Raw genomic sequence first — 16,027 nt, 5'->3', positions numbered from 1 at the left:
CCTAGTAAATATGATTCCCCAAAAGTTGATTCAGTTCATCTGGATGTAGCATTTTCAGTGGGAGAAACGTTTTCGTCACTAATCCAAGTGAGACTCAAGAAGTCACTTGGATTAGTTTGTTATTCATTAAATCTTTGTTGTTTGAAACTATTTTGGAGCCGTGGGAGTGTCATGTTTTTTTTGCACACAATGCATTCTGGGAAGATGACATGTATTGGTTGTCGGCAGTATAGGCGCTTTCGTTCAACTTACCTGTTTTGTTTTTTATAGTGTAGCAGTGGTATTAATTTACTTGCCTATTAGTGACCTGGTTACGACTTGGTAGACCAGCACTGTACTGGTCATGGAGGCTAACAGGGGCTGCCCAAAGAACATCTGGATTAAGACATACGGCTTCAAAGTTTTGGTGCCTTGTGTTGCATGGAGAATCTGTAAAAATAACAATATCGTAATTTCACTGTATAATAAAAATTAGAATTCTATTAATGTTTTTATCACGCGGTTATGCGATACCATGGATAGCTGCTGCCATAAAATTGATCTCTTTACAGCAAACGCTCTCAGTCGCCGTTGCCATTGGCAAGCAGTAGCTGCACAGACACCAGTAGTTTTCCCTCACTCTCGCATCCTCGTGTGAGGGATTGTTTTCATCTTCATCTAAACTAAGTTCTGGTTGACTATTTTCATCCTCTCTCTCATTTTGCTCTGGTTGAAACTGGAAAGGTTGAACAGAAGCCATTTCCAGTGCGCTGCTAAATGTGAACTCGATGCGGTGCAACCGAATGACGTCATTACCCAGAGTGCATTGAGAAGTAAATAACAAGGGCGGCCTACTAGTAAATCGGTTTTATATAAGATGTGCTTAAAAGGAAAACATTTGGCGTATTTTAGTGCCACATATATATTATTGAAAGCACAGTACATATTTTAGCGCAAACATGTCTTAATAGCCGGAGTTCCTTTTAAATGTTTCTGCTAATCCCCCAAACCTTCTATATATCAGATAAACACACGACTGTATTCTTACTGCTTTTCTTTCTTTATTTTAGAGCATGGCTTCAATTTGGAAAAATGCTGTTCACTGGTTGGATGAAGGCCGCAGAGGGGTTGTTGGTGTAATGATGGAGCCTGCACTCAAGCTCCTCAGTGATTCAGGACTGAAGTGTGAGCAGACAAACTTCAGGGAAGACCTCAGTGTGTTTGTGTGTACAGCGTATGTCAATGAGAATTTGGAGGAAATCAAACATTTTGTGGCAGAGGGAGGAGGCCTGCTGATTGGAGGACATGCCTGGTGGTGGGCTTATACAAATCCTGGGCAAAATGTGCTAACTGAATTCTCAGGTATGATAATGCACCACAAGAGTCTAAGCACATAATGTTGTGGATCTTGTTGATCCCAGATAATATGACTTATACCTTCTGGGCTTTAATTAGCATCCTTCAGACTAAGGAGAGTGTATTGGTCGTAGGCTGTTGGAAAAAACGACCCAAACTCAGTACTTCCAGAATGAAGACAGTAAATTAATTTGCAGTGCAAAACAGTTCCAATAAATGTTATCTCCTTAGCATTGACTTCCCAGCTCCTGGTGCAGTGAATCCGTTTCCACCATCTTTCTCCAAAGCTCCTATAGCAATATTTACCTAAACACACTTGTATACCTCCACACGAATGCCTAACTGTTGCATCTTCAAAAAATAAAAATGAAATAACTGAGCCTCACACAGGAGTATCGTTGCGACTTGTTTACTGAACCTTCTTTTCAGTACATGTTCAGAACATCAGTGTCCGTTCACTGCCTCCTACAGGACACTCTCTTCTTCCACCTTCTTACAACATTAATGCGACACAGAACCGATACTGCCTCTCCTTGCATTACCATTGTACAACACACTCATTCTATCTGTTTCTTCAGATGAACAACAGGAACTTAGGATGGATGTATCTATGAATAATAACTGTTATGCATACCAATATATTTATATAAAAACTAATTTCTTTCGATACCACACTAACCCTTAGTCCCGGAAAAACTTAATTGTACTAAGTGTTACTGTCACTGAAGAGTGTAGTAATTTTGGTGTAGTAATTAGTGGATTTTAGAAAAATGATATGCTTCCCCGTTTCAGGTGATGATGCTTTGGTCTGTACTCAGGGATGTGATAGATTTCTTTTTTTGGATGGTGAGGTTAGACAGAGGCCCTAAAGAGTTAGACTTAAGAGAAACCTTAATCTTAATTTGCTCAGCTTCACGTTGTGTTAGTTTATTAATCATTATTACTGTTGCCGTGGCTGTGATCAGCAGCTATTTCAGAACCTATAACAACTTTGAGCAGTTTGGCTAGTCATCTGTTTCCGGTTCTTCACCCATATATCCTCGCTACCTATTGTTGTGGTTTCTTCCTGTTCTTGTCTAGATGATCTACATATTTGTGTTTGCAGTGCCTAGAATTGCTAAAGTTGTCTTTCATGGCCTTTAATGTGTTGCACCAACTTTACCTTGTCCATGAACTTTGAAACTTCTTCTAAGATAGCGGATGATAAGAATGTTTGAAATTTCTTCAGGATCTGGTTCAAAGGTAACAATGACAGCTCAGTAAGATGTGTCCTTTACATATATTTAGTCAGAATAACAAAAAATAGCTAAACAACAAAAGACTGCACAAATATCCCAACAAAAGACAGCACAAACAGAACAAAAGACTAAATAGGTCTAAGCCTTTATAACAGTAATCCACCAAGAAAAAGAGGAAGAGGGGCTTCCAGGGTCTGAGAGGCACCAGAAGGTTATATTGAAGATACTTGTATAGTTTCACTAACAGTTAACTGGTTATACATATCCTGAAACTAATGTGTAAAAAATTTGTATTTGATCTAGATTGTTTTTTTTCCCATTTCTAAGATATGGTGGCAGAGGCCTTTTACCCTGATGCCAGCTGTTCTTACATTCTGTAAGAGCCAGTGTATAATCCTATCAGATCAAACTACAGAATGCATAACTACGGAGCCCCGCAGGGGACATGGGAGAAAAAAAAATTACGATGAACTTTTGCGAGATCTCGCAAAACTAACTCGGGATCTCGCAAAAGTTGAATTCCAACAATGGCGGCAGCTACTTAGTTGTAATATTACTCTTTCTGGGTCACAAAATAAACCTTTAAGATATTTTGAGGCGTGAATGTAGCTGTGTAAACGTCAAATATCTGCTCGGTTTACAAGACATCACATATTTGCAAAAGTGCTCCGACGTTTTCGGAGATCTGACACCCACCATCTCGAAGCTAACGGGAGGTCGAGACCTACTACAGCCGGGGGGAACACCGCTCTCCCGGTACATCGTGCCTCGACCTCCTGGCTGGTCGGCTTCGAGCTGGCGGCCTCCGAAGAATGCGGCTAAAACTTTTGCGAGATCCCGAGTTCGTTTTGCGAGATCTCGCAAAAGTCCGTCTTAATTTTTTTTCCTCCCATGTCCCCTAAGGGGCTCCGTACATAACTAAAATAACTAATGAGAATTAAATATTTTCAATAGAACACAGACACCAGACATTAGATAAATGTAAGCGCAATAAGTAATGTACTTGAATAACAAATGTAAAGCACTTAAAACAGAGCAGAGCTCTTATTTTATTTACGTAAACAAGGACCTGAGGACTTGTATTAATGACTGTGGTAGCCCATAGCCCTTCTCCTAGTTTATAAAACACATATAAACAAAACTCCAGCAATGTTTCCAGAAGTCCTGCAAGGCTAAAAAGCGTATTCGTTGAATGACCACAATGAACTATGCATTTTTCCTCTTGAAACTGACAGTTGGAGTCTTCTCTTCAAAGCTAAGAGCCCAAAGATTGTGATATTCCTATTACTGCAGCACACTTTCTGGTCCCTTTTATGTGAAAATGTGGACCACCACCTTTATCTTTATCTATTAATGCCACTGTTTTGCACATGTCCAACTACCAACCTCTGTATATTTTATATATTTTATTTTATTGTTTACTCTATTTAATTTGTAAAATATGTATATACACACACACACACACACACACACACACACACGTAGAAAAACATATTTAGTATACACATCCAGTAATGCATATACTCTTATATATTGTACATATATTTATTACTCTCAGATTTAGCCATTCTTATATTTTGCTTGTTTTACGTTATTGTACTTTTGCACAACTCTGTTGCTTGTGAAGCTCGCACACAAGAATTTCACTTGCATGTACTGTACTAGTGTACCTGCACATGTGATGTGACAATAAAAGTGATTTGATTTATCTACAAATCTACAGTTAGGTCAATAGCTTGACAAATTATGTCACTTAAGCAATGAATTACTTTTAGGCCTCTAAAATTGGAACTTAAAAATGGCTGTAAATCCTAAACAATATTTTTCTTAAACCCTGTGAATCAAAACTGAAAGTCTTCACTTCATTCACATTATGATTGTTTGATTTAAAGTCCAATGCAGTGGTGTACAGAAGTAAAGCTAGAAGAATCGTGTCTTTGTCCAACAAATTATGGACCTAACTGCCCACATAGCAAAGTTGGTATGGCCTGGATCTGGCCCACGCAATGTGCTTACACATGGCCCATATACTGCAAAGAATGACGGCCCTTTGGTGGTCCAGATCAGGTTTGCCAGATGTGGCCCACACATGGGCCAGCACAAGGCCAGTTACAGACACACTGGTGGTCCTGTGCTTGCCCATGTGTGGGTTACCTCTGGTAAGCCAGATCTGGGCCACCAAAGGGCCGTCATTCTTTGCAGTATGTGTGCCATGTGTAAGCACAATGTGTAGGCCAGATCCGGGCCATACCAATTTTGCTATGCGGGATACAGTGCTCTAATAGCCTACAGTGATGATAAGATGTCATATCTTGCCCAGATAACCAACCTCCTGTAGTTTAATGGAAAATCAAAGTCATCAAACTTCCAACAATACACCAGAGTATATTAAGTCAGATTTTCTTTAATGTTTTTTCAGGGAACAAGATCCTGACCCAAATGGGATTGAGCCTGTTGCCAGCAACAATTGGAGGAGGATCATACAAAGCCCCTGTACCCAGCCAGGCTATTAAAGACAGCTACCACTTTCGCCACCTTCTAAGCCGCTTCGCTGCCCATGTGACTACAGGTGAAGAACTTAGCCAGCACGAGGAGCGATATCTGAAAAAGCTGGGCAGTGACTGCAACATCTACTTGCAGATGAAAGCCCATGACTCCTCCCACTACAGACAAGTGTTGGCCACACTCACGAATATATTAATGACATCAGGCCTGCCAGAAGTGAGTGGAAAACATAATATAAACAAATTCCAACAGAATGAAACAGTACTGGTTGACTTGTCACAGCTATCAGTCACCAATAAGCGGCAGCTGCTCTATTTATGTGTGTTTGGGTTTTGGTTGTTTTTTGAGTTGCAGATACTGTAATAATGTGTGAAAGATCAGTTTTAACAACTTTCATAACTCATTTTCAAGGTGAGTGACAGCTGCCCTGTGAACAGTCCCAAAGACCATCTCCTCCTTGCTCTGGGGACAGAGGTTTATAAGGTTTGCCCAGATCCCGATGCTCTCCTGCCCTACCTCATCAAGGACAACCCAATGATGCCTGTTGTCTATAACCACCGGATCAAGTTTGATGTTAATACAGCAGGTCAGATCTCACTGCTGTGTTCAAATATGTGAATTGTCATGGTCCTGGGTCGAGCGACCAGTGTTTGAGTTTATGTATCTTTTGTATTCTTTTGTGCCTTAGCTTAGTTCACCTTGTTTATTTCTAGATTGCAATTTAGTCTTGTTCCCTTATGTCATGAGACTGCACTCAGTCTCCCTGGTTTCTGCATCTACCTTTTTTGTCTATGCAGTTATGTTAAGTTCATGTCATGTTTTATCTCCATGTCTAATCTCCATGTTTCCTGTTTTTACTTTGAAAGTCTATATTCAATGTCAGTGTATTTAGTTTCACTTCTCCTGTCCTGTCGTTAGGTTCATGTGTGTCAGCTGTGCTCCCATGTGTGGCCACTTCCCCTGATCATCCCTCATGTGTATTTAGTCTCTGTGTTTCATGCAGTCTGTGTCGCGTCGTCTGTGTTTCCACCCTCCATGTTGTCACAGCCAGTCTCTGTATCTATAGTTATGGTTTCCCGTGTCTTCATAACTTTTCCTAGTATCATTTTCCCAGTTTAGTTATAGAATAGAATAGAATAGAATTCAACTTTATTGTCATTGCACATGTCACAGGTACAGGGCAACGAAATGCAGTTTGCATCCATCCAGAAAGTGCTTTAGTCGTGATATAGATATATTACAATATATATTAGCAATAATAGAGATGTGTAAGTATATTACAGAAATGGGTCTATTATGGTATGTTATAATGTACACAGTGTGAAGTATGTTATGAATATTCTATAACTGTAAGTATGTACAGGCTGTAGTGAGTACAGGCTATGAACAGGATATAAATATGAAATAAAAACTATACAGAAATCTGAGATATACAGTTATACAGAATGTGAACTATGTAAGTTATAAACAGTTGTGGGATTAAAAATGATCGTATGTACAGAATGATTATCTACACAGAACTATACAGTAGTGGTAAAGTGCTAGTGGTTGTGGGTGTGTGTATGTTCAGTCCATGAGTTTAACGTGGGTCAGATGTCAGGAGGCAGAGTTCAGGAGTCTGACAGCTGTGGGGAAGAAGCTGTTCCGGTACCTGGTGGTCTTAGTCCGGAGGCTCCTGTAGCGCCTCCCAGAGGGCAGGAGGGTGAAGAGTCTATGTGATGGGTGACTGGGGTCTCTGATGATTTTCCCAGCCCTTTTCAGACACCGCTTCCTGTAGATGTCCTTTATGGCAGGAAGTGGTGCTCCGGCGATGCGCTGGGCAGTTTTCACGACCCTCTGCAACGTTAGTTAGTTTAGTTTATCACTGCGTTTCTGCCTTGTTCGCACTTCTTGTCACCAGCCACAATAAAGGCTCGCTTTCAGTTAAGTTTACTCCAGCCTACTCTCGTGTGTTCGCACCTGGGTCCACACACACACCACCGCACGGTCTGCCTCCTCAGATCGTGACATGAATGTGGTTATAATTTTATTTTAGGTACAATATGTGTAATTTTAATTGCACAGTAATGTTAAACATAATGCAGTAATGTATATTACTTGATATTACACAGTTTTAATCTGTCAACCTCGCTGTAGAAAACTATGAAATAGAGTTTTAAAAATTCAGATTTCATAAATGTAAATGTCAACTGTGATTTTTTAAAAAAAATAAAATTGTGTGTTTCAGATATGGAAGAGTGGATCAGCACAGGCCTCTACCTCTCTCCTGGTATGAAGACCTATATGTCCATACCACCTCAGATTGTCAACAAGGATTGGATGGTACTGCATATGAAATCAATTGATTTTGTGTTCAGTGGTAATGCTGCACTGTGATTGGATGCCTCCTGAAAGCCTCAGCTTATGGCTAATAGATATTGAAACCTCAGCCTTCAATTTCTATCCATCTGTATCCAATGTGACATCACCCACTGTTTTTAAAGCCTCATCTTCAGTATTTTGGCCATAGTCATGTTGAGTTTTTTAAAGCCAAAAGTGACCAAATTGGGATGAAGGAAAGTTAAGTTACCCAATTTAACAAGGTCACACAGACACAAAAATATATTTGCAAGGACAACTACATCAAAAATGTTCAAAATGGAATTGGTAGAAAGATCAGATTTGGCAGTGAGATTCCTATCAGGCAATGCAGTCATGGTCCAAAAACTCATGTGTAAAAATAATCCCAATACACAAAACTAACCATAGAGACAAAAACCCTTTTCTGATATAAAGCAACCACTTGAGAGACTGCAGTTTCTTGCATTTATTCAGTTAACCAACATGCTTACAATGCATTTTCCTTTTGTTCTGTAGATTCAGATAGGGTGCCAAACTGATTCTCTGCACCACAATGAGGAGCTGAAGAGACCACCGACTGTCCATGAGCGATTTCCTGTCACCTCAGAGATGATACAGGTTTGGAACCTGTGGGGAGGACTCATCTACCTGGTGGCCCCACCCAAAACACAAGAGAAGGGGTTGTTGGTCACAGTGCAGATGGCTGTACCTGCTCCATATTATAAGTCTGGTGAGTCTGTGGTTGATTGGATTTTGTGTTTATGCAAGTGTGTATTCAAGCAACATTTTAACTATGAATTAGGTTTTCTTAACTGTTAATCAGATCTACTAATTGCATAATAATCATTCTGTACTTTATAATGTGTTTTTACATCTAAGGGAGAAATATAATGTACTGTATAGAATGAACTTTGTAATTTATGTTATGAGCATTCGTTTTCTGTGGGCCACTGTTATTAATGAAACCCCATATAAAGCCTCTTTTTGTTTTTGTAGATCTTGATGTGACACAAGTTTGTATCTAGTATGGGACGTTTTAAGTTAGTGTTAGCGAAACCCTAAATCTGCTTTTTATGTGTCATAGCCCAAAGCATTTTAATAAATCCACTCCTCTCTTTGTTCTTTTCAGGTGTAACAACTGCAGCTGAGTGGTCGTTGCTGCGCACGGCTCCTTCACCCTGGGCAGAGTTGGAGTTTGAAAACATCATCCTCACCGTACCGTCAGATGCTGTTCGGGATCTGGAGCGCCCTGACCAGCTAGCCGCTCTGTGGGATGAAATGATGAGGGCCATTGCAGATCTGGCTGCCAAACCACACAAATTTCCCCGCAAGGAGCGCTTTGTGGCAGATGTGCAGATTTCTCACGGTAAGTGCATTTGACCTCATGTTGTACAGTACACACCTTGCGTGACTGGTTACACGTGGACCAGTCTTTGGTAGCGCTAATGCACAGAAAATCAACCACTGGCATTTACACTGAAAGATAATTTTAAGTTTCACCAAACCAGCATGTCCATGCTAACAGTATTTACCTTTTCTTTATTTCCTGTCATATGTATACCATTACAATAGTCGACTGTAACAGCCTCAAGGAGCAAGTGAAAGAGAGCTATATTGGCTGGTATCTATTCAATGTATCTGTATCTCCCTGGGCCACTGTATATATCCAATAAAGGCTAAAAGGTCAGAAAAATAACCATTTAAAAAAAAACAACCTTTGGGCCATGGTCTGGATGTAGGTCTGGCATTAGGTCCACCAGGAGAGAGAAGAGTGGAGTTAACAATACTGAACTTGGAAACATGTCACCATGGTGAGAGTGCATGGCAGTCTGAGGGAGGGAATGTTCTGGTTTACTGGGTGAGTGAAAGAGTAGTTCATGGAGGGAGACGGTGGGTTTGTTGGCCTACAGGCTGTTGAGTTCTAGGAGGACAGACAGGTAGACAGAGATGATGATTTGGCACATTTTCTTAATAAGAGGAGCTGAATCAGTGGAAGGAGTAAAGTGGCTGAGGTGAATCCTTCATTCATTCGCTTTGGATGGAGTCAATGGGAACAGAAAGGCAGAAGTGTTAATACAAGAGAGCTGGAAAAACATTAGGGAGTAGATGTACCTTGTTGACCCTGATAGAAAACAATTGATCCCAGCTCTGAACCAGGATTCCACCTAGGAGGGTGGAGGGAAACCATTCCCACACCTGGACGGAATGGTGTGGGAAGAAAACATAGTAACCAACACAAATCAGTGTGGACCATGACTCAAGACTGCCAGTGACTTGATAGCCTGAATCCACATTTTCGTCAGGGACCTGGTTGCTGATGTGAAAACAAATCATCTGCATCCCACGTCTACATGGAACACCTGGGTATGCCAGCGGTGTTGTTCTGCCTCGCCTGCTGTGTTTATATATTTCAGGCTGTTCCATTCACGTGGTATGCCCGCTGCATCCTCCCTGGTTCTATTAGCTTCCCATGCAGTTCCTTCTGTGAGTTTGGCCTGGAGTGGGTATTTCATGGATAGCCTGCAAAACATAAGCATCCTAGACTTGCCGGGCTTCAATTTAATGTAATCCATGTAGGTGTGAATAGGAGGCAGCTGCTGTCCAGCCTATAGATGCTTTCCTCCAATGACCCACCTGGAAGCTCAGATGATCCCTCCTATTGCTGTGGTGAAGACTAGTGGAGAGATTAGGCATCCTGCCATTATTCGTACTTCCAGTCATCAACATAATATTGTAATATACATAGTGTAATGACGCTTTTGTTTGGTTGTTTGTTCAGAGTGGGGCCAATTGCTTATCTCTTTTTTTGTCTATCAAAGCTGTAAAATCTTTTCATTGTTCTTTTTCTGTTCAGGCTGGATGCATGCAGGTTATCCTATCATGGCACACAAAATGACAGCTCAGGAGCTGGTTGGTGTTAAAAAAGGTAGTCCCTTGTGGGGCCCCATCCATGAACTGGGACACAACCAACAGAGAGCTTGCTGGGAGTTCCCACCAAACACCACAGAGTGTACATGCAACCTGTGGTCAGTGTATGTGAATGAAGAGGTGCTGGGCATCCACAGGGAGAAGGTGGAGTAAATCACATGTGCCCTTGAGACCAATGGCCACAAATGCTTATCTTATATTGTTACGCTTTTTATGACAATGAGCATCAACACAACTCTTCTGATCTAATATAACGACAAACCACTTAACTTTGTTTAGAGTACAGTATTTTACAATGACATCATCCTATATTGTTTAATGCAGACTGAAGATGCCATGACTTCAGCAAACCGACAAAGTCGAATAAATGACTATGTTGCAGGAGGCAGGACGCTTGACAAGTGGGGCTTTTTTGTTGCTCTGGAAACATATATGCAGGTAGGTGAATTCTACTCTTTAGAGAAAGTGTGCTTTGTCCACACTGTTGTGACCTGTTTTCATTGGAAATTTTAAAAAAAGAAAGAAAAAAAGTCAGAGTCTATAGCTCCATTTGATCCCATCACTCTTAACATCCACCAAGTTACCAGTGACCAACTTAGGGCTAGAGTTAGGTTTATGTTTCAGGAACTGTAAAATGATATCTTTTAAATCAATAATTAAGTCACTATCAATAAAGTGTAGAGACAGAATTAAAACATTATCTTCACAGTCAGAAATAAGCCTGAAATGAACACTTTGTTGCACATAACATGATTACCAGTTTATTTTGACTTTGTTTCCGCATCTGTAGCTCCAGGAAAGGTTTGGCTGGGATGCCTTCAAGAAGGTGTTTGCTGCGTATCATCACATGAGTGACTTCCCCGGTGACAACAAAGGAAAGATGAACCTGTACGTTGAGACATTCTCCCAGACTGTGGGGATGGACCTGACTGGCTTCTTTAAGGCCTGGGGCTGGCTAATAGAAACAGCCACTGAGGAGAAGCTCTCCGCACTGCCTCCCTGGAATGATCACCCCATGACCCAGTATGACTAAACCGCAGACCACTGCAGTGTGCAGAGAAATGGCTTCAACTACTATCATAAGTTGAAGTGAATGATGGGCAACACGGTGAACGGATTTGGTGTTTGGTGTTCTGTTTTAACAACATTTATGAGAGTATCTGAATAGAAAAACAGAAATGATGTACTGAGGGTCCAGGTATTAAATTTAGGTTGAATTTTTCTTTCTTTGATTGTGATGTTCCTGTAGAGGGGAAGTACAGTAGGCTTTCACTTACTGCCAGGTAGACTAGACTTTCGATGGTATAAGGAGTGGGATCTTTGCCTTTATTTTATAGCAGAAAATATGACCTGTAATACATGTTCTGTTCTGAAATCAAGGCATTACACTACTATAGCATACATTGCAATCATTTGTCTTCCACTGTGCTCTATAAAGAAAAAAATGCATTAATGGTCTGTTGTGCTCTTGATTTCTGTTTGCCAACCTTTTCCAGTCTCTTTTACTGGATACTTGCACTGCAACGCTTTCCTTATATGAAAAGAAGTTTACAAAGAAATTTACATTTAAGAGAATACAGGGAATTTTTTTCAAGGTTATACTGTAAGAACTAATACTATTAGAGAAGTGGATTTTCTTGTATGAATAACTGCATGTTTCATTCGCTCTGCTGTTGTACTTTAATGTTTAAATAATGCTGGTTCATAACACAGAGGTCAGACTTTATATAAACTAACTTTGTCTTTACTTTCAGTACACATATATCTGTTAGCTCACAATTGAAATACACTAAATAAACGTGAATTATACCTCTCAGACACTTCCTTTTTCATTCACCTCTGGAGAGAAACTTTAGAGTTTAGGGTTATTTCTGTGCTGAAGAAGATTATCTGTTGAAGACAAATGCAGGCATCGATAACAGACAACAAGAGTACAGGTGTGTGTGAGTGGATGGGAAGATCAGTAGAACAGGTGCATGTGAGAGTCAGGTAACAGGTCAAGAAAGGAAGGCTGAGGACATCTACTGGTGATATGAAGAACTGCATGAAGGGGAAACTGAATGTGGCAAAAGGAAGCGACCAATAGAAAGAATGGATAGAGTAAACACAATATAATTGGGACAGGTGTGTCAGGTGACAAGAGACATATGGATGGTGTGTTACTGTGAGTCAATTGAGGAATGGCAGAGAGTTGTGGAGTGCTGAAGCCTTGGGAAAACATGCCATGGCAACCATGACATCACATATGTGTATCCTTGTTTTCCCATTAGGGATCAGAGATGGGCTGTAATCTGATTACTTTTTTCAAGTAACGAGTAATGTAAGGGATTACTATTGCAAAAACGGTAATTAGATTACCGTTACTTTCACGTAGGAACGCTGCGTTACTGCGTTACTAAAACCGTGATTTTTTGCGAGAACGTCTCATGACAGTGACGTAAGCGAGTGCGACGTTCGTGACAACAGCTGTCTGCAGATCATAATATATGGAGTGCGGGACAGAGTGTAGCATGCAGCGTTTAAAGCGTGGAAGTACTGACCTTATTTTGAGTTTGATTCCATAAAAAGTGACAAAAACATTAGTGTCCGTTGTGCGTGGGAAGAAAACTTCTTTTTACAGCGAAAAAACCCCTAAACTTCCAAGCAAGCACCGAGTGCGCTACGACGTAGTGTGAAATTCACAGAGAAACTCGCGGATTCTTCCACTGACCGCTGCAGCACACCTGCACCAGGGTAAACCTCCTCCGCCTACCCCAGTCCTGCTTTACAGGTGAAAATAGAGCAACAGGACCGCTAGTCTTTGATTTTATTTATTTTCTGCTGTGTTTTACTTGCATCTATTTGAAAGAGTGAGTGTAAACACAAAAAAATATTTTATGTGCTGGAATGTGCAGAAAATAGGTTTAAATGTTAAACAAATTTCTTCCAGTCAGAGAATGTTGCATATAATTTAATTTTTGCTTGATGCATAAAGTTAAAAGATTAAAACTAATAAAACAAGTTTTAAAAAGAGACTTTTCCATTTGATTACATTTTGTATGATGAATTATGCAGAAAAAGTAGAATTGGGCTGAAAGATCTATCGCTTTATCACCTATTCAGGTTGTAAATCGTGTTTTTAAAAAGTAACTAAGTAACTAAGTAATTGATTACTTTTGAAAATAAGTAATCAGTAAAGTAACGGGATTACTTTTTGGGGGAAGTAATCAGTAATTAGTAACTGATTACTTTTTTCAAGTAACTTGACCAACACTGTTAGGGATACACACACATGTATAATCCTCGTTTAAATGGGATTTATATTCTCACTCACAGATATCCCTACACCTGTTATCTCACCTGTAGCTCCAGGAAAACTTTGGCTGGGATGCTGAAAAAAGCTTTATCTGCTTGCCACCACATAAACAACTTCCCCAGTGACAACACAGGAAAGATGAACCTGTTTGCTGAGACTTTCTGGCTGGGCCATAAAGAACGGCTACTATAGCTCTCCTTCCCGGACTGATCACCCCCCTCTGGCTCAGTAAGACTGAAGCTTAGACCACTACAGACTGAAAAACAAAGATTATAAATTTAAGGGATTTTTTGTTATTCACTGTAGTTAATCGATATTGTTCTTTTTATAAAATGCATTGTAATATTAACATGAAACCATTCAGCTGGTAAATCCGATAACTTCTATTGTGATCATGTTAGTGGGGAAATGTTAACTGTTAGATGTGTCGAGAGGACTCACATCTTTTCACCAAAGTCTGTTAGTCAGAGTTTGTGAGACTGTTTTAATACACTACTATTGGCATCCCTATTTGTATACCTTATGTCTATTATTTGCTGACAAATAAAGTTAAAAATAAGTAAGTTCAAGTAATTCATTTTTATAAAATATGTTGCATTTGCAGGGCGCTCTATGGCGAATGTGATAGGCTCCAGCCTGTGATGGATGGGTATGCCATGTAATGATAGGTATGAGAGTATTATATGCTGTAAGATTAAAATATTAAGACACTTCTGATCTTTCTGGGTCCAATTATTTATAGTACTATCAGAAACATTTCAATATTAATTTCCATGCAGATCTTAGAGAAGAAGACAAACTATATAACTATGATTTGTGGTGTTTTGTACTTTCTATTTTAGCAGCTGCATTGCTTCTTTTTCTTGTCTTTTCAGCTCTTTGAGTGCCTTTTTACATGCTTTCTTTCTCAGTTCAGTGTCTATAGACACTGTCTCTGTCTATTTTCCCGTCACTTTTCCTTTGTGATGTAATGTTATCACCTAGTGTTTGGGTTTCCTCAGTTTAAGCAGTTATGTGAATTTTCAATCTTTCACAGTTCACTTTTTTTAAAACACTCTACATGAAGCCAATCTTCTCTTCTTTTTTTGTAGTACTCCTTTCAGTCAGTGTTTTGAAAAAAAGTGAAACCATCCGATGTCTAAAAACATAGAGTTGAAGTGACTGTGTTCAAACCTTTTGACATATGTGAAAAAAGTTTTGGTTGTTTTAGTCTTTTTTGCACTTGGGGGTCTGTGTTAAGAAAAATGCCTTAACTAAGTGACTGGCAACTTCCTCTACCACTGTTTCACACACCCTGCACAGGGCAGCTTTCCACTGGTGGTTCGGTGTTAGGGTAAAGCGGGGAACCTCCCTGTCTAGCCTCCCGTCCTCCTGGTGTGAGTGTATTCTATTGAGTGAGTGTCTAATTGTGTATTTTCTGAGGTTCTAGTCCACCATCCGCTAGCCTTTCCCATCGGGACTACAGGTTATGATCAACCATTCCTGGCAGGACTGATTGTCGTACTATAGGCAAGCATGGGTAATTGTAGTTACACATGAAGGGTATCTGAAAATCTAGGTAGAGTTTATAATAAATGTCAGTCTTTCAGGTCAAAATTAATGAGTGTTGTACATTTAATGAAAAATGTGACTACTGATTTCCACCAGCAGTCATATTTTTCGCAGTATGCAATTAACCATACACCTAACCCCAGGTTAAAAGGAATTATGTGTAAACCTGTGTGTACTTGTTTTATATATCACACATGCACATGACATCCTTTCTTGTTGCTTGCATTTTTTTTAAAATTTTATTTTAAAGCACATTTCCATTTTGGAGAAAAGCCATTCACTGGTTGGATGAAGGGCACAGAGGGGTTGTTGGTGGTACGGTGAAACCTGCACTCAAAGTTCTCAGTGAGTCAGAGCTGAAGTGTGAGAAGACAAATTTCAGGAATGACCTAAGCGGGTTTGTGTGTACAGCGTATATCACTGAGCAGCTGAAGGCCTGTAATGTCTTTTAATGCCGTTTTCATTTACTTTTAAGGTTAGCGACAGCTGTACTTTATCAACTCCAAAAGACTGCCTTCTCAGAGCTGGATCAGCTGTATATAAAGTTTCCCCAAATCCTGATGCCCTCCTGTCCTACCTGATGAAGGATAATCCAGTAATGCCTGTTGTCTGTAACCTCAGGACCAAAATCAGTGTTAACACAGCAGGTCAGAGCTCATTATTTTTGACAAATATGTGACTTATTGACGAGTCCAACCTACACACAGTATGTGTGCACAAGTTATTGTTACATTAATATATACAGCTTATTGAAAACAATGAAGTTAGTGAAATGCAGATTTTACATTTGTAGATTTCACTGACTTTTGATGTTGTATGTAGGGGTATCACAATA

At 39.9% G+C, this 16,027-nt stretch overlaps 1 protein-coding gene across 1 annotated transcript; it reads left to right on the top strand.

Annotated features, from left to right (window-relative positions):
* The first annotated feature begins 3,093 nt into the window (after nt 1-3,093).
* On the top strand, nt 3,094-11,799 carry LOC100696898 (TRPM8 channel-associated factor homolog). The gene is made up of 9 exons (XM_019367530.1): nt 3,094-3,120; nt 4,993-5,294; nt 5,490-5,664; nt 7,306-7,400; nt 7,935-8,148; nt 8,548-8,784; nt 10,273-10,490; nt 10,671-10,784; nt 11,137-11,799. The coding sequence occupies exons 2-9, from the start codon at nt 5,013-5,015 to the stop codon at nt 11,377-11,379; spliced, it is 1,578 nt and encodes a 525-aa protein (XP_019223075.1). The 5' UTR covers nt 3,094-3,120; nt 4,993-5,012; the 3' UTR covers nt 11,380-11,799.
* Nucleotides 11,800-16,027: the final 4,228 nt, after the last annotated feature.

Source organism: Oreochromis niloticus, linkage group LG14 (genome assembly GCF_001858045.2).
Source record: "Oreochromis niloticus isolate F11D_XX linkage group LG14, O_niloticus_UMD_NMBU, whole genome shotgun sequence".
Lineage (NCBI taxonomy): Eukaryota > Metazoa > Chordata > Actinopteri > Cichliformes > Cichlidae > Oreochromis > Oreochromis niloticus.
This window is presented reverse-complemented; position numbering and strand designations above follow the sequence as displayed.

What these genes read in the sequence shown, in the direction of transcription:
- LOC100696898 (XM_019367530.1), top strand. Translation starts at nt 5,013, where the DNA reads ATGGGATTGAGCCTGTTGCCAGCAACAATTGGAGGAGGATCATACAAA. An exon ending in TTGTCAACAAGGATTGGATG is followed by an intron (nt 7,401 to 7,934) that starts GTACTGCATATG and finishes TTTGTTCTGTAG; the next exon opens with ATTCAGATAGGGTGCCAAAC. An exon ending in CTCTGGAAACATATATGCAG is followed by an intron (nt 10,785 to 11,136) that starts GTAGGTGAATTC and finishes CCGCATCTGTAG; the next exon opens with CTCCAGGAAAGGTTTGGCTG.